The sequence below is a fragment of the Cutaneotrichosporon cavernicola genome, assembly GCF_030864355.1.
Source record: "Cutaneotrichosporon cavernicola HIS019 DNA, chromosome: 1".
Taxonomy (NCBI): domain Eukaryota; kingdom Fungi; phylum Basidiomycota; class Tremellomycetes; order Trichosporonales; family Trichosporonaceae; genus Cutaneotrichosporon; species Cutaneotrichosporon cavernicola.
The window spans coordinates 1,045,314-1,071,716 of record NC_083393.1 but is presented as its reverse complement, the minus strand read 5'-3'; the positions used below and the strand labels follow the sequence as shown (position 1 = coordinate 1,071,716).

The 26,403-nt window shown below is 56.9% G+C and overlaps 12 protein-coding genes across 12 annotated transcripts; 6 read left to right on the top strand and 6 right to left on the bottom strand.

Moving 5' to 3' along the window:
- Nucleotides 1-94: 94 nt before the first annotated feature.
- On the bottom strand, nt 95-963 carry CcaverHIS019_0103980 (uncharacterized protein; the record flags this gene model as incomplete). Its single annotated transcript, XM_060599877.1, has 4 exons — nt 95-208; nt 243-334; nt 370-755; nt 797-963. 4 exons carry the CDS (start codon nt 961-963, stop codon nt 95-97), a joined length of 759 nt encoding a protein of 252 aa, XP_060452946.1.
- A 272-nt stretch (nt 964-1,235) lies between these two features.
- wos2 (uncharacterized protein) lies at nt 1,236-2,260 on the bottom strand (the record flags this gene model as incomplete). The annotated part of the gene is made up of 6 exons (XM_060599866.1): nt 1,236-1,253; nt 1,288-1,419; nt 1,454-1,825; nt 1,884-1,953; nt 1,999-2,096; nt 2,186-2,260. 6 exons carry the CDS (start codon nt 2,258-2,260, stop codon nt 1,236-1,238), a joined length of 765 nt encoding a protein of 254 aa, XP_060452945.1.
- Nucleotides 2,261-2,777: 517 nt separating this feature from the next.
- YMR099C (uncharacterized protein) lies at nt 2,778-3,935 on the bottom strand (the record flags this gene model as incomplete). Its single annotated transcript, XM_060599855.1, has 8 exons — nt 2,778-2,891; nt 2,925-2,991; nt 3,025-3,111; nt 3,150-3,562; nt 3,593-3,619; nt 3,662-3,752; nt 3,809-3,828; nt 3,888-3,935. The coding sequence occupies 8 exons, from the start codon at nt 3,933-3,935 to the stop codon at nt 2,778-2,780; spliced, it is 867 nt and encodes a 288-aa protein (XP_060452944.1).
- Nucleotides 3,936-5,350: 1,415 nt separating this feature from the next.
- On the top strand, nt 5,351-7,131 carry GND1 (uncharacterized protein; the record flags this gene model as incomplete). Its single annotated transcript, XM_060599844.1, has 4 exons — nt 5,351-5,364; nt 5,546-5,579; nt 5,660-5,718; nt 5,763-7,131. 4 exons carry the CDS (start codon nt 5,351-5,353, stop codon nt 7,129-7,131), a joined length of 1,476 nt encoding a protein of 491 aa, XP_060452943.1.
- Nucleotides 7,132-7,418: 287 nt separating this feature from the next.
- On the top strand, nt 7,419-8,596 carry CcaverHIS019_0103940 (uncharacterized protein; the record flags this gene model as incomplete). The annotated part of the gene is made up of 3 exons (XM_060599833.1): nt 7,419-7,736; nt 7,918-8,104; nt 8,220-8,596. The coding sequence occupies 3 exons, from the start codon at nt 7,419-7,421 to the stop codon at nt 8,594-8,596; spliced, it is 882 nt and encodes a 293-aa protein (XP_060452942.1).
- Nucleotides 8,597-8,760: 164 nt separating this feature from the next.
- Nucleotides 8,761-10,447, bottom strand: CcaverHIS019_0103930 (uncharacterized protein; the record flags this gene model as incomplete). Its single annotated transcript, XM_060599822.1, has 4 exons — nt 8,761-8,820; nt 8,856-9,824; nt 9,864-10,112; nt 10,148-10,447. The coding sequence occupies 4 exons, from the start codon at nt 10,445-10,447 to the stop codon at nt 8,761-8,763; spliced, it is 1,578 nt and encodes a 525-aa protein (XP_060452941.1).
- A 361-nt stretch (nt 10,448-10,808) lies between these two features.
- YKT6 (uncharacterized protein) lies at nt 10,809-11,829 on the bottom strand (the record flags this gene model as incomplete). Its single annotated transcript, XM_060599811.1, has 5 exons — nt 10,809-10,835; nt 10,871-10,981; nt 11,017-11,324; nt 11,443-11,554; nt 11,686-11,829. 5 exons carry the CDS (start codon nt 11,827-11,829, stop codon nt 10,809-10,811), a joined length of 702 nt encoding a protein of 233 aa, XP_060452940.1.
- An 821-nt stretch (nt 11,830-12,650) lies between these two features.
- Nucleotides 12,651-15,555, top strand: CcaverHIS019_0103910 (uncharacterized protein; the record flags this gene model as incomplete). Its single annotated transcript, XM_060599800.1, has 4 exons — nt 12,651-12,941; nt 12,973-13,480; nt 13,515-13,879; nt 13,918-15,555. The coding sequence occupies 4 exons, from the start codon at nt 12,651-12,653 to the stop codon at nt 15,553-15,555; spliced, it is 2,802 nt and encodes a 933-aa protein (XP_060452939.1).
- A 128-nt stretch (nt 15,556-15,683) lies between these two features.
- Nucleotides 15,684-18,798, bottom strand: PXA1 (uncharacterized protein; the record flags this gene model as incomplete). Its single annotated transcript, XM_060599789.1, has 18 exons — nt 15,684-15,969; nt 16,003-16,119; nt 16,154-16,333; nt 16,366-16,374; nt 16,424-16,570; nt 16,607-16,794; nt 16,827-17,017; nt 17,053-17,204; nt 17,244-17,345; nt 17,379-17,606; nt 17,642-17,692; nt 17,727-17,873; nt 17,910-17,983; nt 18,019-18,102; nt 18,139-18,250; nt 18,286-18,488; nt 18,521-18,557; nt 18,590-18,798. 18 exons carry the CDS (start codon nt 18,796-18,798, stop codon nt 15,684-15,686), a joined length of 2,517 nt encoding a protein of 838 aa, XP_060452938.1.
- Nucleotides 18,799-19,112: 314 nt separating this feature from the next.
- Nucleotides 19,113-19,966, top strand: CcaverHIS019_0103890 (uncharacterized protein; the record flags this gene model as incomplete). Its single annotated transcript, XM_060599777.1, has 6 exons — nt 19,113-19,184; nt 19,226-19,320; nt 19,376-19,473; nt 19,677-19,799; nt 19,844-19,899; nt 19,934-19,966. The coding sequence occupies 6 exons, from the start codon at nt 19,113-19,115 to the stop codon at nt 19,964-19,966; spliced, it is 477 nt and encodes a 158-aa protein (XP_060452937.1).
- A 2,308-nt stretch (nt 19,967-22,274) lies between these two features.
- On the top strand, nt 22,275-23,464 carry CcaverHIS019_0103880 (uncharacterized protein; the record flags this gene model as incomplete). Its single annotated transcript, XM_060599766.1, has 3 exons — nt 22,275-22,425; nt 22,472-22,704; nt 22,751-23,464. 3 exons carry the CDS (start codon nt 22,275-22,277, stop codon nt 23,462-23,464), a joined length of 1,098 nt encoding a protein of 365 aa, XP_060452936.1.
- Nucleotides 23,465-23,994: 530 nt separating this feature from the next.
- CcaverHIS019_0103870 (uncharacterized protein) lies at nt 23,995-26,293 on the top strand (the record flags this gene model as incomplete). The annotated part of the gene is made up of 9 exons (XM_060599755.1): nt 23,995-24,010; nt 24,069-24,403; nt 24,443-24,537; nt 24,574-24,765; nt 24,803-24,830; nt 24,861-24,992; nt 25,033-25,296; nt 25,331-25,816; nt 26,006-26,293. The coding sequence occupies 9 exons, from the start codon at nt 23,995-23,997 to the stop codon at nt 26,291-26,293; spliced, it is 1,836 nt and encodes a 611-aa protein (XP_060452935.1).
- Nucleotides 26,294-26,403: the final 110 nt, after the last annotated feature.

Genomic DNA, 26,403 nt, shown 5'->3' with positions numbered 1-26,403 from the left:
TTTGGTAGGCTGGGACTTATGGATACAGATGCATTAGATGCCCATTCTCAGCGGAGTCGGCGGGTCTCGGCGAGCTACAGTCTAATGGAACGGTCTAGCGACGCGAGAGATTGAGCGTGCGTGTGCCGACACGCTCCGCCTGTTCAGGTGCGTGCGTGATCCACAGCAGCGCCTTCGGTCCAGTGCCCTTACGCGGCGTGTTGTTGCCCTGCGGTCAGCAGACTGTGATATGAGACGGGCACCTTTGGCGCGCTGATGGGCGCGTCTGGAAGCATGGATAACAGAGTCTTCTCCACGGCGGCAGTGCTCTCGGGGTCAAGCGCCGAGGTGGGTTCTGTTGTCAGCCGCTGCAGCCTCTCCAGATCTCACCATCCAGAAGCAGGACGTCAGCGCCCGCGAGTCCGAGGGCAATGGCCAGTGCGATGCGCTGGCTCTCGCCGCCACTCAGCATGCTCCAGTCCCGCCCCCACAAGATGCGTTGAATGCCCCACTCCTCGGCCATCGCGACAGGATCCGGCGATGTCCGTCCCTCCTTCTTCGTCTCCTCGCATCGAGTTTTGCGCGCACCAAACTCTTTCACCTTGTCCAGGAATTGAAGCGGGGTACCGGGAAGGAGAGATGGGCGCTGAGGTACGTATTGCACGCGAGTGCGGTAGTTTGGGACACCGTAGGCCTTGGCCGGCTGGCCGCGCAAAAGCACCTCGCCATGCTGGTAGACGTTGAGCTCGGCGATGCACTGGAGCAGTGTGGTTTTACTGAAGTCAGTGTGGGTGGGAAAGTTGGAAATGGGGCGCACCCGCATCCACTCTCGCCTTGGACGATCAACACCTCGCCTTCTTGTACTTCAAGGGAGAGGTTCTGCAAGTCAGACGCGCACGAGGAGAGACTTGCGTTGAGGATTGCCGAACCAGAGCCATCATCACGCCGAAGCGTTAAGTCGCGGACTTGCAGGAGGGGAGCCATTGGATCAAGCGTCCGAGGGGTGTAGAAGTACGGAAGGAAGATGGCGACCTATCTGCAATGCGGGCTATTTTCATCGGGTTGTGGGGTTGCAGAACAGTCGATGACGACATGACATGGTCGCAGTACAGTTGAAACTCCCTTTCACCCCTTGACACTGGCTGACCTAATGCAGTTTCTACAACACAACCACACATGTTCTAGCACGCTATACATGTCAGGATAGCTAGTATAGACTACATCATGCTCTGCGATGCATGGAGATATGCTACTTCTTACTCAACATCCTCGACCTGTGGGTTAGAAGAGTGGGACCGAGTGACTCACCGCCGCATCTGCCTTCTGCTTGTCACCGGCCGTGGGGGCATCGTCAACCTCGTCGAGGTCGTCGTCACCCTCACCGAACTGAGACATGTCAGGCATGCCGCCGGCGCCACCCATCTGCTCCATCATCTTGGCCTTGAAAGTCAGCGCCGTCGGGAGGGTGACTCACAAAGTCCATACCGCCAGCGCCGCCAGCACCGCCGCCCATCCCGCCAAGGAGGCTGGCCATGTCCATGCCGCCAGGTCCGCCCATACCAGGCATGCCGCCCATGCCACCCATACCAGGCATGCCGCCCATGCCACCCATACCAGGCATGCCGCCCATGCCGCCCATACCGGGCATGCCGCCCATACCAGACATGTCGCCCATGTCGGGCTCATCGCCGTCCTGCTCGTCCTCGTCGACCCACTTGGAGAAGTCGGTCTTGATCCAGTTACGGTTCGGCTTCTCCTTGGTCAGGCGCGGCCAGTATTCGGCCTGGGGCTCCTTCTTGCGGAGCACGAGCATGAGGTGACGTGAGTTGAACTGCTTCTTGGTCTCCTGCGGGTGTTAGGAACATTCACGCCGTACTTAGGCATCGCGCGGGCGCCTGACTCACGGCGGGGATAATCTTGGTGTAGAGGTCAAGGTCGCAGCCCCACTCCTTCACGGGAATACCCTTGTCAGGGCTACGGTCAGTTTACGTCTGGCAAAGTAGAGTTGGGTGGACTCACTTGCCCGACGAGGCGGAGAACGAGATCTGGTCCTCAGTGATATCGAGATTGGGCTCTCCCTGGATGTTGGGAACGTTAAAGGTCAAGTAGATGATGTTCTGGATGTCAGTCTCCGACCACGGGGAGGTTTCGAAGCAGCTAAGTCATAGTCGTCGAGAAGAAGCCCAGAGGCCTCAAAGGCGCTCACCTTCTCGGGCTCGGTGGCCGACGAGCGCTCGGCGTAGAGAACCTCAGGGTGAAGGGGCTTGGGAGGGACAGACATGTTGTGTTGGTGTTGTGAGTTTTCGTGAGGTTTGCAAGAGGGGGAGTTGGAAAGGGAAGACGGTGACGGGGTGGTTATCAACGTCGAGGACACCTCCACCACACGCCGGAACCAATCACCACGTCGATTCTCAAGTAGAACCGCCTGGAACATTTCACTCCTTCCGACGTCACATTAACAACTACACTAATGACAGTCGTAAATAAACAACCCCCTCGTGAATGCATCAGACAAATGTACAATTGCAGACGACTTCACCGTACATCTGCATCGCTATGCTGCCGTCTGCCTACCATGCTTTGCTCTTTCCAGAATAGATGGTATCCAATTACTGTTTGGGCGGACATGTCTGGCACGGATACAGTCCGAGTGGCAGTGTTTCAGACTGTGGACAATCCATTCTGCACAGTTCATTTCGAAGCTACAGCACACATTTTAGCAGACTCGGTACTACCTTCATATTACACTGGTTTCACGATGACGCTTGGACCTTGGAGCGGGCCCGTGGTTACTCGGACTACAGGCGAGGAGATTCGACAAGGGTGATTGTCTCCTGGCCAAGGAACTTCTGTCCGGGCTCGAGTGACTTGAACTGACTCACGAATCCGGGCTCAACGCACACGTAGCGGTTCTGTCGTTAGTACTAAAATTGTCACCTACTCACCCATCCGCCGTCCTCCATGTCGGCAATCTTGCTGCCGGTCTCGGCGGCGGGGTTCCAGATGACACAGCTGGAAGGTTAGTCACGTCCACACACGACGTACTCTTCGAAGCCGCGGAAGCGGACCTTGTAACCGCCACCCTGGCCGTCGTTGACGCACACCTCCTGCCCGGGGACTTTAGCGTAGACACTGTCGTCAGGTCGTCGTGACAATAAATTTAGAGTTACCGGTCAACCTCGCCAGTGATTGTGATGGCGCTACCATCGGTTTCCTCCTCAGACCCGCCAAGAACCTTGTCCTTGTAGTTGACGCCTGCGTTAATCCCAGAGATCGAAATCTGGCTGACGTCCGGGACGGCGAGGTAGTTGTGCAAGAGGGCCTGGAAGCGGAACGCCTCTGAATCGCGGTTGACGACGTGAATGTCACAGCTGAGCTGGTGGGCCGCAAGGGTCACCACGTAAGTCAAGTCGTAGTGGTATGGGAAGGACTCGGGTGGAGGCGGGGCGGCGAGGCGCACGGACACACCCTCGTCGCGGTCCAAAAGGATCTGGTCGAGCTTCCACGTCTGGTTGCGCGCAAAGCCGTGGTTCGTGAGTGCAGCGTACTCGGGCGGTGACGAGGGAGGAGGGCCAAAGATGGGCTGGGTTAGCTAGACATGTAAAATGCTCACAAAGACGACTGGGACACCTCCGCGAATCTGAGAGTTAGTTAGGTCTGGAGCGATCCGCTGGCGACTCACGGCTGCCGAGCCGTCAAGGACCGCCTTCTTGGAGAGGAACATGTGCTCGCGGCCATTCACCTTCCACGAGGTGACGGTCGCTCCATACAGGCTGGAATGTTAGTCGTCTCTAGTCTCTAGTGCAGGTTGAGTGGCAAGAAGACACACTAGATCTCAGCGGATGCGCCCTGTAGTCAGCGCGCTGTGCTACTGTTGCCTTGCATCTGCATCTGATAGCACAACGTACCGAGACATGCTTGAGGGTGATGCTCTTTCCGGTCTGTTCGACGCCCATGATGGAGAAACGAAATGTGTAGGAGGTAGTTAGTGATGGGAAGAGGGTGGTTGGATACCAGGCAGCTGACACTGAGGTGTTATGACGTTGGCTGTGAGCTGTGAGGAGGAGACAGGTACTGACCAGTTTGTGATTTATGCCCATATGACCCACTTATCATACCTTGGTCATGACGACACTCTATACATGCCGCACTCAAATTCCCTAAGCCCCACCCTGGCCGGGGAACTGATTCGAGATGACCGTGGGAAATCAAAACCACGTGTACTTGGTACTGGAGACACCGGAGATGAGATGGGGTGCCGGGTTTTTTCCGGTAGGTCAATGTTGCACCGGATGACCGGACCGAGCATGCGAGATGCGGCACGGCATGGACGGTAGTGACCTTGACCAATGACAACCCTGATCAAGAAATGTGGCGGAGATCGGACCGCCGGGGCCGATCATGGCCAAAGGAAAGGTGCCATCGAGCACAACCTCTTGAATCATACGAATTTGGACGTGTCGGCTGGTGACGTGTTGACTCGAAACAGCCCACAAGCACAGAGAGACGTCTGGATACCCAAGCTGGGTGAGTGACAGACAAGATAGAGTGAATGGATACGTCTCCCCCAAAGTGGCAGGGTCTGGACCATGAGTTGTTCTGTGAGGTCATCAAGATCATGGTCTGCATGACCCATTGCTGGGTGAAATTGTCTTTGAATTTAGCGGCAATAGGATGCATCTCTTTGCTTCTGTACATGCTGTGAATGTGGCAGGGTCTGGACCATGAGTTGTTCTGTGAGGTCATCAAGATCATGGTCTGCATGACCCATTGCTGGGTGAAATTGTCTTTGAATTTAGCGGCAATAGGATGCATCTCTTTGCTTCTGTACATGCTGTGAATGTAGGTCTACAGTTTAGTAGATTGGAGTGGGTGTGCTGAGCAAGATTGGGGCCGAGGACAAGGCGGCTTGAGCGGAGCGGAGCCTTCAAGTCCGATATGTGACTGAAGGGAATCCTAGGAGGTTAGGCTATAGGCCGCCAGGTGGCCAGGTGGCATTGGCTGAAGTAATGGTCCCTGAAATGACACAACTGGGTTAGTGTATGAATGTACATCATCGATTAGAGGCTTTGAGGAATTATAGGGGTATAGGTTTAGTTCGAATAGAACAGGCAGAGTCGGGACTAAGCAATCAGGTGGGTGAAGAGATTGGAACTTGCTTTTGGCGACCCCCCCAACCCCGACCCCCGATCCAAGCTTGTCATGGACCGGCCCCTTGTCCCGGCCTACCGGTCCACCCCACCCCGAATCGACCCCCTCCCAGATCCTTCCTTCTTAACTCTTCTCCGTTCACGTCAGACCATCTCTTCTTCTCCATCTCCATCTTCTTCTTCATTTCCTCACCTTCCCATCTCTCTACATCTCAAATACAATGTCCAACGACCTGTAAGTCATCTCTCCTCTCAGGCATCTCGACACTTCTTCCTCACGCTTCCAACAAAATGTTCCCACGTCATCGCACTGGGCAACTTCACACGTTGCTCACCATCGACAGCACGGGGAATGAGCAACATTCCATAACATTCCTTTTATCCTCATCGCGAGTAGAACGCTGACAGCCCCGCAGTGCTGACATTGGCCTCATCGGCCTGGCCGTCATGGTAAGTACCCGGTCGGGGTCGTGACTGCCACATCCCGAGTCTGGGAGTCCAAGTTGGGAATCCGAGTTGACCATTCTTAGGGCCAGAACCTCATCCTCAACATGAACGACAAGGGGTTCAAGGTCTGCGCCTTCAACCGGTGAGTTGGCATACAAGCTGTCTGAGAGTGTCGCTGACGTCCAGCACTGTCTCCAAGGTTGACCACTTCCTGGCCAACGAGGCCAAGGGCACCAACATCATTGGCGCTCACTCGATCGAGGAGCTCGTCTCCAAGCTCAAGCGGCCCCGTCGCATCGTTCTCCTGGTCAAGGCTGGCCAGGCCGTTGACGACTTCATCAAGCTCCTCGAGCCTCACCTCGAGAAGGGTGACATTATCATCGACGGCGGCAACTCTCACTTCCCGGACACCACCCGCCGTGTCAAGGAGTGCGAGGACAAGGGTCTTCTCTACATCGGCATGGGTGTCTCGGGTGGTGAGGAGGGTGCCCGCAACGGCCCCTCGCTCATGCCCGGTGGTTCGGCGGCTGCTTGGCCCCACGTCCAGGAGATCTTCCAGAAGACCTCCGCCCAGGTCAACGGCGAGCCCTGCTGCGAGTGGATCGGTGACGGTGGCTCTGGCCACTATGTCAAGATGGTCCACAACGGCATCGAGTACGGAGACATGCAGCTTATCGCCGAGGCCTACGACATTCTCAAGCGCGGTCTCGGTCTCAGCACCGACGAGATTGCCGAAATCTTTGCCCGCTGGGAGCAGGGTGTGCTCAAGTCGTTCCTCATCGAGATCACCCGCGACATTCTCCACTTCAAGGACACGGACGGTGAGCCCATTGTCGACAAGATCCTCGACAAGGCTGGCCAGAAGGGTACCGGCAAGTGGACTGCCATCGACGCCCTCGACCGTGGTATGCCCGTGACCCTCATCGGCGAGGCCGTATTCGCTCGGTGCCTCTCGGCCATCAAGGACGAGCGTGTCGCCGCGTCCAAGGTTATTAAGGGCCCCGCCCACGAGCCGTTCCAGGGCGACAAGAAGCAGTTCGTCGACGACCTCGAGCAGGCCCTCTACGCGTCCAAGATCATCTCGTACGCCCAGGGCTTCATCCTTATGCGCCAGGCCGCTATCGACGAGAACTGGGACCTCAACAACGCATCGATCGCTGCCGTCTGGCGCTCCGGGTGCATCATCAAGTCGGTCTTCCTGTCGGACATTACCGACTCGTACCGCAAGAACCCTAAGCTCGAGTCGCTCCTCTTTGCGCCCTTCTTCCAGCAGGCCATTGAGAAGGCGCAGCCTGCATGGCGCCGCGTCAACGCCCAGGCTACCCTCTGGGGCGTTCCCATCCCCGCCCACGGCACCGCCCTCTCGTTCTTCGACGGCTACCGCTCGGCCGTTGTCCCGGCCAACCTTATCCAGGCCCAGCGTGACTTCTTCGGCGCGCACACTTTCCGTGTCATGCCCGGCAAGGAGAACGACCACATGAAGTCGGGCGAGGACATCCACGTCAAGTGGACCGCCACCTCGGGTGACGTCTCCTCGAGCACGTACAACGCCTAAGCGTTGCACACATGTTGTTAGTTATCAAGTAGCTGAGACGCTGTAGATTATGCGAGTAATAAAGGCAAGTGCAGGTGGGGGAGTCGGTCGGGGTATCGGGGTGGTGGTGACCGCAGACATGGGCGAGTAAAGTGTGGCCTGGCTGCGTTTCAGTGCGGGGTTCCGTTCTGGTTCAACGAACGACCGTGGGAAACTCATACCGTGCCTGAAACCAACATTTTGAGAACCTGGCAATGGAGGTGGTCCTTGGCGTATACGCATACCACTCCAACTCCCATTCACCCACAATGTCAGCCAAAGCCGGCCCCTCAAAGCGTTCCGTCCCCCCAAAGAAGAAGACCAAGCCGGCGATGATCGTCGACGAAGCGTCCGAAGCCTCGCAGTCGGATTCCGAGAGCGTCAACAGCGACAACATTGACGAACCGATTGTCGAGACCCCGCGCCCGACACAGAAGGTGCGCAAGGGCGCACCGCTTCCTCTGTATCAAGCGCCGATTGGGATGGAACCTGTCCAGGTCTCGACGAGCTTCAAGAACAGCCCGTTCGAGTTTGATGCGCTGAACAAGAAGGGCGTCGAGCTGTGGGCTATTCGTGTACCTGCGGATGTGAGTGTGACCGCACGAGGGACCAAAGTGCCAAGCGCACGTGTGATGGCGGGGGAGAGAATGATGGCCGACCGACGGCACTGCACAGTGACTTCCGAGGAGCCGCAGCCATTCGCAGATCTTGTCGCCTTCTGCCGATCGCGTGACAGATATTGTTGTTTCGGACAACAGCTGACCTCAGTTCAAGGCTTCGCGTCTGGCGTCACTCGCCCTCGATAAGCCGGGGAAGAGTGTGCGCGGGCGTCTGGAACGGAGTGGCACGTCGTACACACTCCAAACGGCTGAGAAGGACGAGGGCATTGGGGCCGAGATGACGGGCATGAGCCTTCTCGTGCCCAACTTGGGCCGTGCGGGACATTTGCAGCGTGGTGAGTAGCCAACGGGCGAGGGATAACGAAGCAAGCAGGTGTGGTCGGAAGAGACGGGATCGGCCTGACTTGTCTCGGAGGAGAGAAGGATGCGCTGTACAGGCACTAACCCCAGCGCCGATCAAGATCTCGCGGCGCCTAATCCTCGCGCCGGCGGACGACAAGGCGGACGGGACGGAATTCACCGCCCCCCCAAAGGTCAAGCGGACACAGCCAGAGGGCAAGCTCAAGTTCCGAAACCGCGCGTTTGGGTTTGACACGCCCGGCCCAGGCGCGACCATGACGACCGTGGAGGAGACTGCTGTTGCTGAGGTGGAAGAGGCGAAGGAGGACGAGGACGATGACGATGACGGGGTGCCAGAATCTCCCGCCAAGTCCAAGTCTCCAAAGAAGGAGAAGAAGGACAGAAAGGAGAAGGAGAGCAAGAAAGACAAGAAGCGCAAGGCAGAGGATGAGACGCCCAAGAAGAAGAAGAAGGCCAAAGCGGAGTGAGCCGTGGTCGGGCGGCCGGCGGGCTGAGGGGAGAGACAGGAGGACTGCATTCGTTGGAAGAATGCTTGCCATACTAGAGACGATACCCATGCATTACTCGTGCTCATGTTACATACAACGAGGGCTATACAGCGGTTACGACTAATGTACAGGACTTTGCTGGCTTACAGTAGCGCGAGCGGGTCGTCGCCGTGCATGATCTCATACACCTTCTTGGAGAGAGCCTGGGGTTAGCTGGAGTCGAGTGTGAGCAGCTCACGGGACCAAGCGTGCGTGACGTCGCGACGCCTGTGGCCAAGCTCCCGACCGAACAGCCGGCGAGCAGACTCTCGCCGTCGTCGTCTTCCTCGTACGCTTCCATCAACTTCCTCAAGGATGGAAAGCCCTTTGAGACACCGAGGGCCGCTGCCGCCGTTAACCCCGGCACTTCCTGGAGCATGAGCTCGAGTACGCTGCTCGGCTCGGCTCCCTTTCTCTGCCCCACTGGGGCGGAGAACGCGAGGTGGCTCTTCGTGAGCTTCTTGTATGGGCGGAACGCCACGTCCGCGGAGAGGTTGTACAGCCAGTCCTCGATTACCTCCGTCTCGTCGACGAGAACGACAAAGATGCGCTGCTCGATTTGGGCTCGCAAGAGCTGCATCTCGACCATGTCTTTGGTCACGCGTCGGCTGATCTCGGGACGCGCTAAGCGAGCGTCGCCGTCATGCAGAGCCGCGTTGACGTTGTCCCGATACGCCCTGTTGGCAATAGAGACAGTCTTGGAATGGTACTTGGCCAGTCCTCTAACAAGGAGGAAGACCTGCTCGTCGGCTCTGTTAGCGACAGCCAGCCGGATGTCGGATAGCCACTCCAAGAACATGTCCTCGTTTTGCGCGAGTCGGTCCACGATCCCGTCCACGGTCGTCACGACGACCAGGGTAGGCTCCCACTCGAGTCGCTCGGCATCGAGAGGGATGAAACGCTTGGCCACCGGATCCCACTTTGCCTTGACGCGGCGCAGGAAACGCATCGTTCCGTTTGCCACCGTCTCCTCCTCCGTGAGGTAGTGGAGAGACGACTGGTTGTCCTCGAGGCGCATCTTCACCTCGGGCATAGCGCCGGCGATCGGGGACGATGGGAGCGACAGGTCGTACGCGAGGTGCAGCTCGATCTCGCGCAATGCGTCGATCTTGGACACGCGGAGCCGATTGGCGTCGGCCAGCTTCTTCTGGTACGACTTTTCTGCCTCCTTCCCGGCCTGCATCAGCTTTGCCGGCCCTTCGCGTACCTTTGCCGCTTCGCGGTCGTATTTCTTCTGTGCCTTCTCCACCTCCTTGGCAGCGGCACGCTCTTGCTGGCGCTTGATTTTCTCAGCCTCCTTCCGTGCGGCCTTGTCGGCTGGCGTCTCCTCTTCTATCCCCTCGAACTCGTTCTCTTTGGGTGGCTTACAGGCCTTGCGAAACGACTTGGCCCGAGAGCGCGATGGTTCGGGTTCCGGCTGGTTATCGTCCACGGTGACGAGAGCCGATCTGGATGCCTACGGTCAACAAGTCAAGGCCACGAGTTGCTAACCTTTAAAGGCCTTTCTCGCATCGGAGAGAGGTCGGGCAACGAGTGCGAGGCCAATTTGCGTTTCGGAGCGCGTGATGAACCAGCGGGAGTGATGCTGGCGGAACGGAAGGATGTAGTGGACGACGAGAAGCGCGACAGCGCGGTGCTGAGGTCTTGATGGTCCGACCCCTCCGAGTCAGACCACTCTAGAACTTGGATGGTCGTGGTCGACTCTGTGCGCACCACCATGCGCGGTGGTGGTGACGACACGTAGACTATCTCGTCGTCCGAGCCGTCCGATAGGACGACGATATCTGACATTAGTTGTGATTGTTACAGCAGCCCACGTTGGTTTCTCATGAAGGGTTTGTGGTTGACACGGTGGATTTAGAAGGAGGAATGTAATCTTGTTGATGTTTAGAGGTTGACTGGACATTGGAGGCATGAACGGACAGAGACAAATCTCCGTCACTCATGATATCACCAACCGTATCATCGTTTACACAAAGGTACAAAGACGATACGAAGCCGAATGGCCCGCATTTCGCGCTCTCAGTATTCTCGAATTAGCATCAACATGCATCAAATGGTCCACCTTCAGCATGCAAAGATGGGTCACCACACGCTACCACACATCGGACCATTAATAACCGCTGTGACGTGAATCGTGAATCTATACTAGTTACATGACAACACAGCACGAGTTTTGCTGTCCGTCAACACCTGAACGCCAGCAAGACCCACCTTTTTGGCCGTCTTGTAGAACATCTTGCTCTGGGTCGAGAGCGCGTTTGACCGCTCAACGAGGTTGTCGAGCTTCTCCCCACGCTCCAGCACGCTCTCAATCGTCTTGTGCTGACGTCAGTTGGTCCTGTAAACAACAAGCTCACCAGGACAATCTTAGTCTCGTCCAGCTCGGCTTGCACCTTCATGATCGTGTCGGCCTGCTTGGGGTCCTGGTACTTTGCCAAGTAGGTCGCGAGCGTACCCTCGAGCTTGCCCTTCTGGGCGGGCGGGAGGCCACCCTGTGCGTTCTGAGAGGGGTTCCCACCAAACGCAGAGGCAGATGCGGCGGCAAGCGACGGCGCGGCCGAGGGGTTGGGCAGCTGCTGGAGCAGGCCGGCGTTCTCGTCAAGGAGCTTGGTGAGTAGAGAGAACGCCGGGCGGTAAGGGTATTCGAGGTCGGTGATCATGACGGCTGGTGACACTCAGCGACATTGCCTCAACTCAAACCGGTGCCACAGACAGGGACGAAATTTCAACCAGCTATCTGTCGTGCTGGAACTCGATTCCGTGTATGTGCGCCGACGACTCACCAGCGAGGCTGAGGCCACCGGGCGTACGGCTAGCATTTCGGAAGACGTGCGCCTTGTAGTTGTTCTCCTCCACAGACGAGGGCTGGTTAGGTGGAGTGCGCTCCGCGACGGTCTGTTAGGGGTCAGCTTGATGGTGTTGGCTTGGGATCGCGTGACCTTGTCATCGTCCCACTCTGATGGATTATCCCCTAGCTAGATGGACTGGTAGAGTTCCGGCCCGCAGCACGGCAGCCCGCAACTTACCTTGGTAAAGAAGTTCATGAACTCTCCGACGCTTCCGCGCTGGTAGAAGGAGAATGAGCTGAGGTCCTGGGACGAGCCGAGGACCGTGGCCTGGCAAGGAGTGCCCGAGGTGACGGAGAGGAGGGCGAGGGCGTAGACTTTCATGCTGGAGGTGGGACAGGGGAGGTGGTTGGCCAAAGATGGGCAGGAAGTGGCGATCAACTGTACGTGATGATTTAGTTGGAGTAAGGTTTTGTTGTGAGATGTGATCTGATGGACGAAAGACGAAATGTATTGTAGATGCGATGGAGTATCAAGGATGGAGGAAGGAGACGTAGGATGGATCGACTCTGGTTCGGTTTGGTTGCCTTTGGTGTGGGGTGGCGGTTAAGGGTGGCAGAGACAGGGTGGACAGGTTAGTAAAGGTACAGAAGAACAGCACATTGGCACAGCAACCGACAAGGACAAGGCAAACGGAATCAGATATGCCTTGGACGCAAATCACAAACCCATGACGTGTGTTGTGTCATGCATGTCCTAATGGCAGAGTGGGGCAGAGTCTTGTGTATTTCCGTGTTAAGGAAGGTTGGCCTAAACAAGTGACGTGCACTCGTCATCCCCACTCTTCCCCCCTATAGTTCCCCCTAGTCCCCCCCCCCAAACCCCTTCCTCCCACTCCACCCAGGCCCCCCAAGTCACTGGCCAACTAACCAACTGACCGAGGTTGTTGAAATCGCATCCATTCTCCAATCATCAAATATCATCTTGCAGACATAAGCTACACAGCCGGCAGCAACAAAGATATCTTGTCTCGTCTTGATTCACTCTCGTTACTCGCTACCCCTGGCGCACAGGCTCCTTGCCTCCTTGCCTCCTTCCTACAACATCTCAAGCTCCCTCGGCCCCTTGTCCCAATCCGGCCCTACACTCTCCTTTGAAACCATCTCCTCCATTTGCAACCAGTCTACGTCGACCTCGTCGTCGCCATGACCGACGCCCTACCTGAGGACGCCTGGAACAAAGAGTTCCGCACAGCCAACGCCAAGCCCCTCTTGACCTCTCTCCAGCGACGCCTACAGGCGTCCAACACGCACGTCCATGCTCTCGCCGAATTGTACCGTGAGCGCGCCTTGATCGAGCAAGAATATGCCACAAAACTTGGCAAGCTGGCTCGCTCGGCCGAGGCGGGCCTGTTCTTTGGCAAGAACGGGACACAGTGGGATAAGCATGGCGGCGAGGCCAAGCTCTGGAATTCGGTTCTTGCAGACATCAACGAGGTGTGTCCTGCCGCTTTCCGACTAACATCAGACAGCCGACTCCCACTCGACTCTGGCGGTGACGCTCAAGTCGGACTTTGAAGGTCCCATCCGCGACCTCCCGAACAAGGTCCTTCCTTGGCGCAGCATCAACGAGAAGGAGAATTCGCTTGACCGTCTCATGAAGGACCACGACAAGATCAACACCAAGCTCCAGAAGGCGCTGAGTAAAAACTCTGGCAAGGCCGGAGAACTCGAGGCCGATCTCAACGCTGCAAACCATCAGATCTCGGCCCTGTTACCAGCCCTGTTCACCGCGTACCAGCGCCTCGACGAGGATCGTCTCCGCAGCCTCAAGGAGGTTGTGGTGCGATGGGCGACAGCTCGTGGTGACATGGCCGCAAGCGACGGCCAACGCGCACAACAGACCGCTGCTCAACTCCTGAGTTGGGAGCCCGCAGACGAGGTCGTCGCCGTTGGGATCCGGCTGGGTTCGCAGGCTGGTGGCAGCGGATCCTCGCGGCCCATAGAGACCTCTGTACCCAGAGAAGGCGAGACTCGTAAGGCCTCTTCCTGCGCTCTGCTGATGGCAAGCCCGTGCGTCGACGCAGACAGCCGGCACCGGCGCGTCCGACTTTACTCCACGCATGCAAAAGGCCAACGGATCGACGTCGAACGTGTCTTTGCCTGGCACCAGCCTCGGGCCTTCGCACGGCGGAGGCGGCGCGTTTGGTGGCCTCAAGTCCATGTTAAGCAGAAAGACGACCGTTGCTAGTCGCCAGCGCCGCGGCAGTGAGGCGACGTCGGTGCGCAGCAATCGTCGTCCAACGGGTGACGGCTTTGAGGCGGTTAGTGATGGCCATAGCGAGCGGCAGCTCTCGACGCCCGTGCGAGAGAAGCCCGAACCTATTCCCGAAAGACCCTCCAGCAAGCGTGAGCCGAGTGGTACGAAAGCATCGGTACGTCCTGGGTGCAGTACCACGCTGATCAAGAACAGGCGCCTCAGGTCGATGCGGAGGGTTACACGATTGCGCCAGTCGACCGTCACAAGCCTTTGTGGGACGAGCCTAACGAGAACATGCAATCATCCTCTTCTCGCGGGACCGGGGCCATCGCGCTTCCTTCAGCCATTTTTGCAAACCAGCGCAGCTCTTCGCCTGGCGTGATGCAGGACAACCAGAGCACCAGCTCGTCATTGGCTGACGACACTGCCCCTCGCCTCAACCTCGCCATGGCTTCAGCTCCTATCAAGGAGAGCGATGAAGAGCGCAAGGCCGCTCTCACCAAGATGCAGCAGACGCTGTCCATGCAGCCTCAACCGCCCGCTCGACGCTCAACCCTCGCGCGGGGTCGCCGTGAGGCCCGCCACACGCTCCAGGCCTCAGCTGCTGATGCGACTCCCCTTCCCCCTGCCCACATGGCCGCTCTCGCCCGCATGGGTGAGGAGGAACGCCTCAACGACGACTCGTCGCTCTCCCCGAGACATGATATCACGCGTAGACGCTCCGTTTCCAGCCTTTCAACCTCGTCGCGCAATCCTTTCGACTCACCCGGCGTGGCCGCTCCGTCGCCTGGCCTCGATGCGCCCCCTCCCGTCCTCGACCGCGCACCATCGCCGCGCCGCGCACCATCCCCACCCATCGCTGCTGGCGCAGCTGTCCTCGGGGGACTTGCCACCGCGGGTGCTGGTGCTGCCGGCCTCAGTGCACATTCCCAGCCAAACGGAACGGAGGGTGCTCTACCTTCGACTGCCGCTGTCCCGGCCTCTCCGCCAGCAACCTCGCCAGCTGCGCCCGTTTCACCAACTGCTTCCTTTGCCGGCACCAGCAGCCAAGCACCTCCAATGCCCTCGGTGTCGACCCCGACTGCCATTCCGGGTCTGAACGCCTCGATCACCGAGACGGTGGACGCGTTAATCCGTCAGAACCAGGTGGTGCAGACAATGGTGAATGGTGAGATCCGCGTATCACTCGCAGCTTCAGCGAACCAGCCCCTACCCCCAGCGGGCTCGGCGATTCACATCCGCTTGACCGAGTTCGACAACCTAGAGTCGATCTCGCCCAATCCGGCCTTCCTCGTCCAAGTGCCGGACAGCCCGGGGGAGTATTATCTCAACACCGAAGCGGCTGCTCAGGCCACTGCGAAACCACAGGACGGAAACCACCGTGGGCCTGTGCTATTCCAGTACCAGGTCGCGAGTACAGAGGGCATGGCACCAGTCACCCTCAAGCCCGCGTTCCAGGTCAAAAACGGCGAGACTCGCATGATCCTTCACTACGGCGTCGCGCCCGGCGCCGGCGTCACCGACCTGAACCTCGACGTCCACTTCCCCCGTGAGCCCGAGGTCACCACCACCCAGTCGAAGCCCGTCAGCGGCGCGTGGACCGATGGGCCGGACGGTAGCCGGGTGATATCTTACCGTGTACCGGCCCAAGACGGCATCGATAGCAAGGTTATCGCGCGGTTCATCTCTGGCGGCCAGCTTGCTCCCAGCAACGTCGGTGCCCACTTTGCCTGCGCTGGTCGCATCCTCTCTGGCATCAGCCTTGAGACCGTCGAGGATGCACAGTCGGTACCTGGCTGGTCGTTTGCCGACATCAGCCGCGCTGTTTTGTCTGGCAAGTATGGCGGCTAGCCTAGTGTGTTAATCCATAATGTTTGTAGATAGATATCTCGAGACTGGTAATTCAATTCTTGTCCTGTCGCATTTCACAACTGTTCCGACACTGTACAACACTATCCACAGGCCTCTGCCTAACTCCGTCACGGGCCGCCACGAAGCTCCTTGTTGACCTGTTGTAGGCGCTGCTCCCACTGATCAACCTCAACGTTGAGTACACGCTCGAGACTCTCAATCTCCTTGTCCACGCCCAGCTTCTCCTCAGCGGTGCTCGACGCCAGCTTGGTAAGCTGCCATCCTTGCGAGGCGAGCGCGTTGGAGGGACTGCCGACTGCGTCGCGCAGATTGACGGACGACAGGCAAGGGGCAAGAGTTGGCTCGCCCAGACGTAGATGGCGGTTGTGGTACTTGAGGAGAGAGGCACGGGTGCTGCGGGTCAGCTTGTCCATCACCGTCGCTCACGAGATGGTAATGAGCGTGATGCCAATGGACTTGGCATGCTCGTACATGAGGCCTTCGACATCCGCCGATACGGCCGACGTGCACTCGTCGAGGACGGCATAGTTGGGGCGGTGGTAGCTGCTTGTCAGCGGGGGACGCAACGTCAGTTTACAAGAGGCGGGCCATGCCCATGCGCTGCTTCTCGCCGCCTGAGAGCACGTCTTTCCACTCCTTGCGTGTTTCCCACCCGCCCTCGCGGGCAGGGAGGTAGGCAAGATGGACGTGTTCAAGAATGCTCATGAGCTCGGCGTCGGTCCGGCCTCGTGCCTTCATTTCGGCGTACGTATGGGGGCTGCGTAAGTTTAGTAAAAAGGATCGACATACTAGATGACCCTGTGGCGTCAGCACGGAAATCCGGATCTTTATTATGCTTTACACTCACTGGTCGCGCAGGCTTCCGATGCTGAGGTACGCCTTCTGCGGCAGGAAGAAGATGCCGCCCTCGCCCTGGTTGGGTCGCTCAAGAAGGCCAGACCAAGTGGGCCACAGCTCGCCAATGACACGGGCGATCGAGGTCTTTCCGGAACCACTGCCCTGTCAGTCACGTTTCCCCAACTTAACCTACTTTGCACCAGTGATCAAAGTATGCTCGCCCTTCTCCACCCGGAGATCGAGGCAGTGAATAAGCTCTTCACCACCGCGCTCCGCACCGGCTGCACCGCCAGCCGGCGCCACGATCGGGACACCTTTGAGAACAACATGGTCGCGGCCCATGACCACGGATCCCTTGACGTCACCGAGGTCGTAGAACGGCTAGAGTCAGATCTGCCATTCCGATAAAATACCTTGTTGAGGGGCAGAGACGCTGGGCGAGGGTTCTTCGGGTAGTCGTTGTTATCCAGAGCATGTAAGGAGGCCAGGAGCGAATACACGCGACTAGTGTAGCCAGAGAGCTCGGCAAGGTCCTTGCCCGAGTACATAAGCCGGCCGCCAGCGTCGCCGAGGGAAATGAGCAGGCGGCGGTTCGAAACGTAACCTGGCAATTAGCATAGCCATTACGACAACACTCACTCTCAGTACGTGACGCGACGTCGTCGTTCTCGTCACGCGCCTTGTCTGGAACGCCTGTAGCGTGTCGTGAGACGGGGAAGAAGACTGGAATGGACATCAGGCCGTAACCAAGCGCAGACCAGCAGTATTTGATAACAAAGTCTTCCGTCATACTACGAGTCAGCTTCGCCCAACCACAGACAACAGCTTACCTGTAGGGGATGCGAGCCTTGAAAACGGTGTGGATGTGCGCCGCCAACTTCTGGTATGTCCTCCATAGGATGCCCAGCTCACGCTTCCCTCCATCGTAAAAGCTGTCATTAGTGCCTCCCTTTGGCTGTACTCACGCAATTTCCTCGCTGTCGCGTCCGACACGCCCAAGCCCAGTGCGGTATTCGCCCTCCATGCGCGCCTCCGTAGTCGCCATGCGACCAAAGGCGGGAGTAACCTTCTTGAGGACCCAAGCAGTAAAGTAGTACTGCGCAAAGATGCCGGCGGTGCCAACGGGGCCAAGGGATGCTGCGAGCTGCGACGTGAAGATGACCATGTCGAGGAACGGCTTCCCCATGTTGCCGCTTAACGTCAGTAGTTGATCAATCGCCGAGCTCACTAGAGGGCAGCGAGGGTCTCGCAGAAGCGCGCCAAGTCGGTGGTTATGAGTCTACTCGTTAGGAATGGAGGAAGCTAATACGTACTGGTCTGCACCACCGATAACAGCGTCTGCAGCCTCAGCCTTCTTGTCAGTCTCTCCCTTCTTGCCGTCTGCAGCCTCCTCCTTGTCGAGTGCGCCTGATGTTACACCCAACCCAAGGCCAAACTTGTAGTAGTTGAGGTTCTGGTTGCTGGACAGTTAGCATAGCCTACGCGCTTTATCTCACAGGTAGATGTCATGGATGTAACGGGTCAGGTTGGTACGGAACGCTAACGCGATCTTGTGCTCAAGATAACGGATCTGGCGGTCAACGTCTCCTCTGTACGCAGCATCACCATCGAGTTTGTGTAGGTACTCGGAAGGGCGAGAACGAACCACCATCCCAGTCCGCGTAGGAAGCCCTTGCCATTCGCAGACACCTGCTGTTAAGACACAGATAGTTTCCCTCTTCTTACCAAGTCTCGAACGATTCGGCCGTCCAGGCGCGCGACCAACACACTCAAGTAGGTGCGCACCACAAGGAAAAACGTGTGTAAAATAAGCAGGAAGGCTTCTTTGCCGGTTTTGCTGCCAAGTCAGCTCTAACGATTCCACCAACTAACCTTGGGAAGGCCACTGTGAGAACAGCCCGAAGCATCTGCCAGAAGCGCTTGTTGACACCGAGCTTCTCGCCCGGCTTGAGTGGAGGGAACAACTTGCGATTCTGCTCGTACAGATCGGCGGGCGTAGGAGTGATCCGTACTTTGGAAATACGGCCGCGATGAGGCACGAGGAGGGTGCGCGACCCCGACGGGTCGGTGATGTACTGTCATGAGTGAGGAATGTAGCGCGACTCACCAGGTCGACGAGCTTCTTCTCAAGCGCTGGCGTGTTGCTGGGATTAGCACTGCAGCCCCTAACACGCACAGAGGAGTCTCTCGCTCGCGGCGGCGCTGCTCTGTGAAGCGATGCTTTCGCGCATCACGCCACGCCTTGAGAGTTAGGATGTCGCGGACAGCGGTGGCTGCTGGGAGTTGAGATGTTCGTAGGGCGGCAATAGCGACGGCTAGAAGGATGTAGAGACGCCGTCTGTGCGCCTGGGGAAAGGACTGTGAGGGTAGGGCGGTCACACTCATCGTTGATGTTTGTTAGGTGGATGAAGAGTATGAAAGGTGACTTGCATGAATGGGTTTGTGATGGCAATGATGGGCTATGACGGCCATGCCATGCCCGCTTATGATCTTAATTACCAAGTTAACCCGGTCACCGAGGAACTTGAAGCTTAGAATGCGGAGGCCCTCTTTCATCCACGTGGCACAACAGAGAGAATTCGGCCGTTATCCCTTCAAGTCTCGTCCCATAACCACGACAACTTCTACTTGGCGAGCTCGACCTTTGTTCTTTTTGTCAACACTCAACCTCAACCGTAACTGCATTCAATTCGATCACAATGGCCGACAGGGAAACAACTCCCATTGCATCTGTGGCGAACGGTGCCAAGTACCGTGGAGCTGTCGTTGAGGTGGGTAATAGTTGACATGTGCGATCTCGATCTAACAGCAGGACCTTCAGCTTCCCCCAGCGTTCTGCCTTCCAAAGGACGCACCCCTCTCGTTTGCGCTGGAGGAGGCATATGAGAGGGATTTTGACCAGCTCCCGTACGTTTGATCGGACGCCGACAAAGGCGTTTCGCTTCTCGCTGACGCGTGACAGAGTCCTGAACAGCAACCGCCGACCCGTTGGCTACCTGAACGTGCCCGCCATCAAGGCCAAGTTTGAGGGTGGCCAGGCTCGCGAGACGGACATTATCTGTGAGTTGGATGTGGAATGGGGAGGCTAGGAGGGAGGTGAAACGTGAATCTGGGCTTGAGCTATGCCAAGATAGGACGCGCTCGGACGCGTCGTATCACACTTGGATCTCCAACCTTGAAACTCGTCTCAGCAGTTCGTTCAGCCTGATACCTTGAAACTTGTCGGGTCCCATTCTTTCAGCCTGATCAGCTGCTGACGCCAGCCTCCCATATGACTCACTTTCCCAAGTCATCGCGTCAGCACCCCTACTCAGTCATCACCCCTGACACCCCGCTCGAGTCGCTGGAGAACTTCTTCCTGACTAACGGCACCGACTTTGCTCTTGGTGAGCTCTGGCCGACGCGATCATGACCATCCAACTGACCACAGTTACCGATGCCGAGCGCAACTGGGTCTTGGCTGTTGCAACCAAGGGCGATCTACAGGTGAGAGTTGAGCGCGTTAGCACTGACCATCCAGGAGTTTGTCAAGCGCCGGGGAGGCGGCCTCTGACCGCGCAAGACAAGGTCGCCATGAGGCGACTTAGATCGCCGCGAGGTACGGTACGCGGTAGTTGTTATGAGATTGTTTAATACAACTGTGCCTCTCGAGGTCTCTGGGCCCCAGATCATCGCGGACAGCTGTACCGCGTAGCCGGGAGCGCAGGACTGCTCATGTTAGGACCGCTTCTCGGATGTACCTGAGACTGAAAATCGACCTCATGTTCGTGCGCAGTGAGCCAGAAAAGTGCACGTCTGGAGAACTGCTAGTGGCAGGCCGAGACCAACAGCCCACCCAGCGCCATGGTGGCGTCAGCCACTGTCGCTTATCAATGCGTTACAAGGCGCTGACAACATTCAGTATTCACTCGTTTGATCATCTGACCTGCGGGACGGAACAACGCCATTCTGGTTGATGCTAACATTTGCTGCCTCGAGTGAGCTCTTCTCAAGCCCATGTCAGCCTTACCCATTGGGTTACGGCTTTCTGTCAACAAGCAAGGTTGTACTTGGCGAGAGCACGGCGAGGTGGTGGTCTGGACTTGGCCGCCCACAGGCAGGGGGGCGATCTCCCTTACATGTTGATCTTCTTGTCTGAGCACATGTCTCAACCGCGCTCAAACCCAAAGAGCCCAAAGACAGTTCATCGAGGATATTGGCGCATGTTGGGGGGATGAGGACAACCCGCACCCAGGCACCTGGAGGTAATGGAAACGAATGTGGGCCTGCCAGACGCCCTTAACATCGTGCCGCACTCTATCGATGGAGTAGTCCCGACCTGCGTGCACAGCTCCCTGCGGAACTCTGCCGGGCCGATGGCAGGGAAGGAATGTGTGGATGTCCCAGAGAGCGCGCTCCAAAGCTGATCGACAACCGAGCGCTAACAAAGGCCAACGAGTGGCTGATCTGAGAGTTCCCAAGGAGTCGTACGTACCTCACCACACCAGTTTCCCACCTCTCAGTCCAACTTTTAATGTAATTCTCAGCGGCTCCACGTTCACGAGCTACGGGGTTCACAAGCGGCAGCTGTCAACCCCGTGTCCAAGAGCCCATGATCGGCATGGTTCGAGCATGGACATGGTTCCAACGCTGTCCACGGCGCCTCCTCCTACGTCTGGTCTGGGATATGCGCCAGCGGAGTCAGACAGACCCAGCCACATAAGTTGCTGTCCACGACCAATGTGGCAAGCAGCCAACAGCGCCAACCTCACCAGTGGCGCCAATGTGGCAAAAGGCACTGATCATCATTCTTGCGTGACATGTAAGTAGTATGCAGTCTAGGAGCATCATCGGAAGGATGCCGATACCTTGTCAGTGATGACGATGTCAGTGGCGTCCTCATGAGAACGCGATCTGCGGCGCTTGTGGCTGGAACCTCCAACGCCGCCACCCTGATTCTTCCTTGAATACGGTTCCGAACAGAGGCTTCAATGCTTGAACGGAACCACAGAACAGAATAGATACATGCCGATGATTCGCTAGATTAACGTTTGCAAACTCAAGTCATTCTCCGTGTATATCCCACCTCCGTTCAACTGGTTACTCGGCTGCTCCGTTGCAATCCAGCAGTAAAATTCATCCAATTATGAGAGATCTGAGGACTAGCCAGCCTCAATAGCCGCAGCCCGACATGATTCTGTACTATAAGAGCACTGTAATGTACGCCGCCTTACTGGCTCACTTTAGTGAACAGCACAGCCAGCCGCCAGCCTATTACTGTAATTACTGAGATCCAGAGACCAAGTAGTCTGTATTTAACAGCACATCCCTCTTGGATGTTCAGGACATGTTTGAGGGGACCAGGGATCTGAGTGCAGAGTGTCAGCTGCAGCTGTTTCTTCACTTTGGATGTTTGGATGGTTTGGGTAAGTGATTCAACAGCGCTCAAGCGCTCGAGCGCTCGAGCCAAAATGGAGACTTTTGGCTCGCTTGCGAGTAATCCAAGGTCCTACAGGCCCTTTGATCCCTAAAACTCTTAGGATGACTCTAGTCTGTGGCGCTTAGGGTTATGTAGGCAAGTGTATTATTGTAACCCGGGGGACCGGGGGTTGGAACCCAACCCATAATCCCAACTCCGTACTAAGGGTTCAAACCAGGTGACACTGTTGCAGGCTACCTAGCACACGACCAACGGATCAAGGAAGGTCCCACCACTCATTCATATAGACTTATATACATATACATTGACTAGTCTTAGTCTTGGTCCTCACACGACAACCCACTCAGCCCCGCCTCTCCTATACAAACACCTCTCCAAGCTAGCTCAGAACACGTCCACTTGAACTCGCATCTCACGTCATCTTCTCCTCAGCATCGCACAAATGCAGTCGTCTCAGTCGTCACCAACTGGCTCCTCCCTACTCCACCTCTGCCGGCCAGCCCAACTCAAGTCCACTCCGCCGTCCAATGTGGCCAACCTCGAGGTGCTAGTTTGCGAAGATTCCAATGAGTCTGTAACCGACTCGGTGTGCTGTACGTCCTGCTTGTTTACTAGAATCAGCTAGCGCTGACACGGCAGCGTCTCCCACCTCTGTCCGGTTCTTTCCCCGCCCTGCGCCTCCCAGCCTAAAGGTCGACACTCTGTCTGGATTGTCTCGCAAGTACCCTTTGCGCCGTGGAACATCGGACACTGCCTGTACATCGTCCGCGACCTCGTACGCCAGCACTAGCCTCGAGCAGGTGGCGTGCACAGTCGGGCTCCGGTCGTCTGACCAAACCGCCCTTGTTGCCAAGCCCCAGAGCGAATGGCAGGTGAGTGATTTTGGATGTCCGATCGCGTCGCAATGCTGACTAGCAGCGTGACGAGGACACTGCGCTCTGCAGTCACCCTTTCTGCTCCACCATGTTCTCTCAGACGACGCTCTCCATCGGCCCTCGACGCCACCACTGCCGGCTCTGCGGACTTGTTTACTGCGGCCAGCACTCGACAGGCCGCCTGCCTCTTGAGACAAGAAACTCCAAGGATCAGATCGTTGTCCGATCGCTCCGCGTGTGTGACGGATGCTGTGCCAGCACCGAGGACGACTCGGTTCGCCGCCCGAGCGAATGCGCGCCAAGCTTGACCAGCTCGTCTACGTCGGCCTTTGACGACGAACTACTCGCTAGCCCTCAGCTGTTCCCGGTGCGCTCCATGAACCGTTCCCTGTCGCAGTCGGCGGTGGACGAGCTCGAGCCCCGCCTTGCTCCCCTCGAGGAGTGGATGGGCGGTTCCGGGATCCTCTCGCTCTACCCTCTCGCTGTCACTCCTTCGCACAGCAAGCGCCCAGCTTCACGGACGACGCAGCCAGCCGTTGGTCCGCTTTTTGCACCGACTCTAAGTGAGCGCCGCACTGCGCGCGAAAAGCAACTTCAGCGCCAAAGCCGCCGTCGAATGTGGGTATCGACCCCGGTGACCAGCGACGTCGAATCCAATGACGAGGGCGACTCGTCTGGTTGGTCTTTACCCAACGGTGAGAGCGGCACGCGCCTGACTCAGGAGCGTGAGGTCAAGCTCGAGTGGTCGACCTTTTAGGTGACTCTTTTTTGCCCTTGGACACCACGCACACGGCACCGTAACATTACCTATAACCATCATAGACTCTACCCTTAGACCTAGTACCTAGGCCCCCCACTGTTGTTGTTAGTATTCAAATGTGAACACTTAGCCTCTCTATGTCCATCGCAGGTTATGCACGGTTGCTGCGCTTAGGACGCAATTGCCGAGTTGCGAACCAGCATTGCTTTGATGCTGTGGCATGTGGCATCAAGCCAGTAATCGCCAGGTAAAAGCCAGGTCGGCATGTCCGAACGTTCCGAAAGCCCTTTGCCGGTTTTCCCTTAAAGTGCATTCAAAGCGGAAGCAAATTTCGCAAGTGGAGGTTGACCACTTTAGATGAAACCATCATGGACATGTGAAGCCAGGCACAATCTACATTCGGGAGGAGGAGGAGTGCCTGGAGGTGAGTCAACCTAATCAACCCAACCTTCTCCCTCACTTAGTCTTTTACTCTTTTTCTCTCACTCTCAACTCTCCTCAACTCTCACTGACTTTTTCAAAGCAGCATGGCAGGTCTATATAGTGAACTATCTTAACTTTACCTCCTCGCCTTTCGTGATCGCTCAACCGCTGACTACAGATGGTCACCTCCTCGAGTTCCCTCGCATAAGGGTGGACTCCTTCACCCCACATCCCCCACCTCATCGATCGCCTTGGATGCTTGCAGACCCACGAGGTCCTGAAAATCCCAGCACTCGAGCTCCTAATGCTCAATACTACCTCCTAACTCACGCTCATTCAGACCACCTCATTGGCCTCACCAATGACTTTACGGGCAATATTATCTGTTCCCCCGACACCAAGCGCATGCTTCTCCGTCTTGAAACAGAAAAGGACCGTGACCACCTCCACAATGGAGTCCGTGAGGTTAAGAGGCGCAAGTACGAGAGTCTGGAAGCCCGCCATAAAACTATTGTTAGTGAGGTGGAGAGAGATCAGCTCTGACTACATCAGGAGACATTGCAACCAGGAGAAACCAAGGTCGTCTACATTCCTGATGCCGTTTCCATTACCCTCCTCGACGCGAATCACTGCCCAGGTTCATCGATGTGAGTGAAATCCGTCTAGACATCCTGAACGGAAAGGTTCCTCGTCCAGAACAGCACGAACGCCATCCTGCATACTGGTGATGTGCGAGCGGACATCACCTTCCGTAAGACATTGCGCCGCACTCCCCAGCTCCAGGCGTTCTTTTCACCCTCCACGACCCCGTCTTCATCAAGTACCCTTTCGGCTACCCGCCATCTCGACCGCATCTACCTCGACACAAGTACCTTGTGGGTCATACCTCTCTCACGCACCGCTGACCAATAGCATGGGCAGTGGAGACATGCCCGAGAAGGTGAACACCACGTCGGAGCTAACTAACAAGAAGGAGCCCGTTTTGGAAGCTCTCATGACCCAGATGAGCATTTATCCGGAGGATACTGTTTTCTTCATCAACGCCTGGTGCTTCGGATGGGAGGATATTGTCAAGGAAGTCGCTCGCCACTTTAACCAACCGGTGCGTTGAAATGCTCTGTTGGGTTTTTGCTGACTGGCAGATTCACGCCGATCGGTACAAGAGGAGCATTTACGGTGCTGTTGAGAGCGATCCGTTCTTGCTTGGCTGTACGACCAACGACCCTACCATTACTCGCTTCCACGTGTGTGACCGCTACAACCGCTGCCAAATGGCGAAACAAAAGAATGTTGTGCAAGTTGTCATGGCCGAAGTCAAGTCGGCCTCGTGGCAGCTACGGCATCAGCAGTTCCTCAACACGCTAAACAGCGCAGCACTCGGGGAAACCCCATGGCCAATGATAATTGTGAGCAGCTTACAAGCGTCCATCTGACAGATAGGAGGTTCCCTTTGCGCGCCACTCGCCTCTTCCGGAACTGCAGAAGCTCGTCAAGATGTTCAAGCCTGCAGCTCTCTCACCCAACACACTCATCCCTCACCACAACGGCATGGACTTTATGGTCTTCGCCGATCTCCTCAAACCTGCAATCAGCAACGACACGTACATCAAGATGATCGCGGAGCGCGATCAGTACTTCACAGCTTCGGCTCGCTTCGGTAGCGCGTGGCTTTCCTCCGCTCGAGCCGTCCTGTCGCAACTCTCCACTCTCCTCAAGACTGGTTCCCCCGACGTCATGGCTCTTCCTCCGTATCTTACGGAAGGCATCGGGGATCAACCGAGCGACAACCGCAACGTGTCAGGGCTGGATCAGTTGCTGCGGGTTTCTGGGTCACGCATGGAAGGAACCCAGGCTGCCCTCCCCTTCACCTTTCACGCTCCTCTCCCACTTATCAAAGCTGTTCGTCAAGATGCCGTCAAACAACCCGTGAGGGCCTGTACGAGTTCGAATCCAACGTTACCCCCGAACGCGTCAAGAATCAAGACAGAAACATCGCGCACTTTTCCCACATTTGCACTTTCAGTGGTAAAGCCTGACATGACGTTCCCGAGCACGTTGACGAGTTCTTCCGAGGGCGGACGGCGCTCATCGCCTCACAATGACACCTCATCCCAGACGAAGTTCAAGTCCGTCTCAGCATTCGAGCACATCCCCACCACCACCAAAATCGTAGAGTCTATGATCCCCGGATCCCCGGACGCTGCCTCCTTGACCTTGACACAGACACCGCACGAAACTAGCAAGCTGTCGCAGTCTGTCAAGTGGGAGCCGTTGCACACAACAACGCCAGGGCCTTCACAGGACCTGCCCAGTCACCGTTCACAGCGACTGAAGCGCGAGCGGCGGCAGACGAGCTACCGTGTGAATATTGCCCACCTCAGTGGCCTTGTGGGGTCTCAGTAGATGTGTAAACAGCCCCTTCTCTCTATTACCAAGTGAAATAGAAAGACTGCCACACAGTGCATCCGATAGGCCGTCTTCCGACCTTTCTATAAGCAGTTCAACCTCGAATC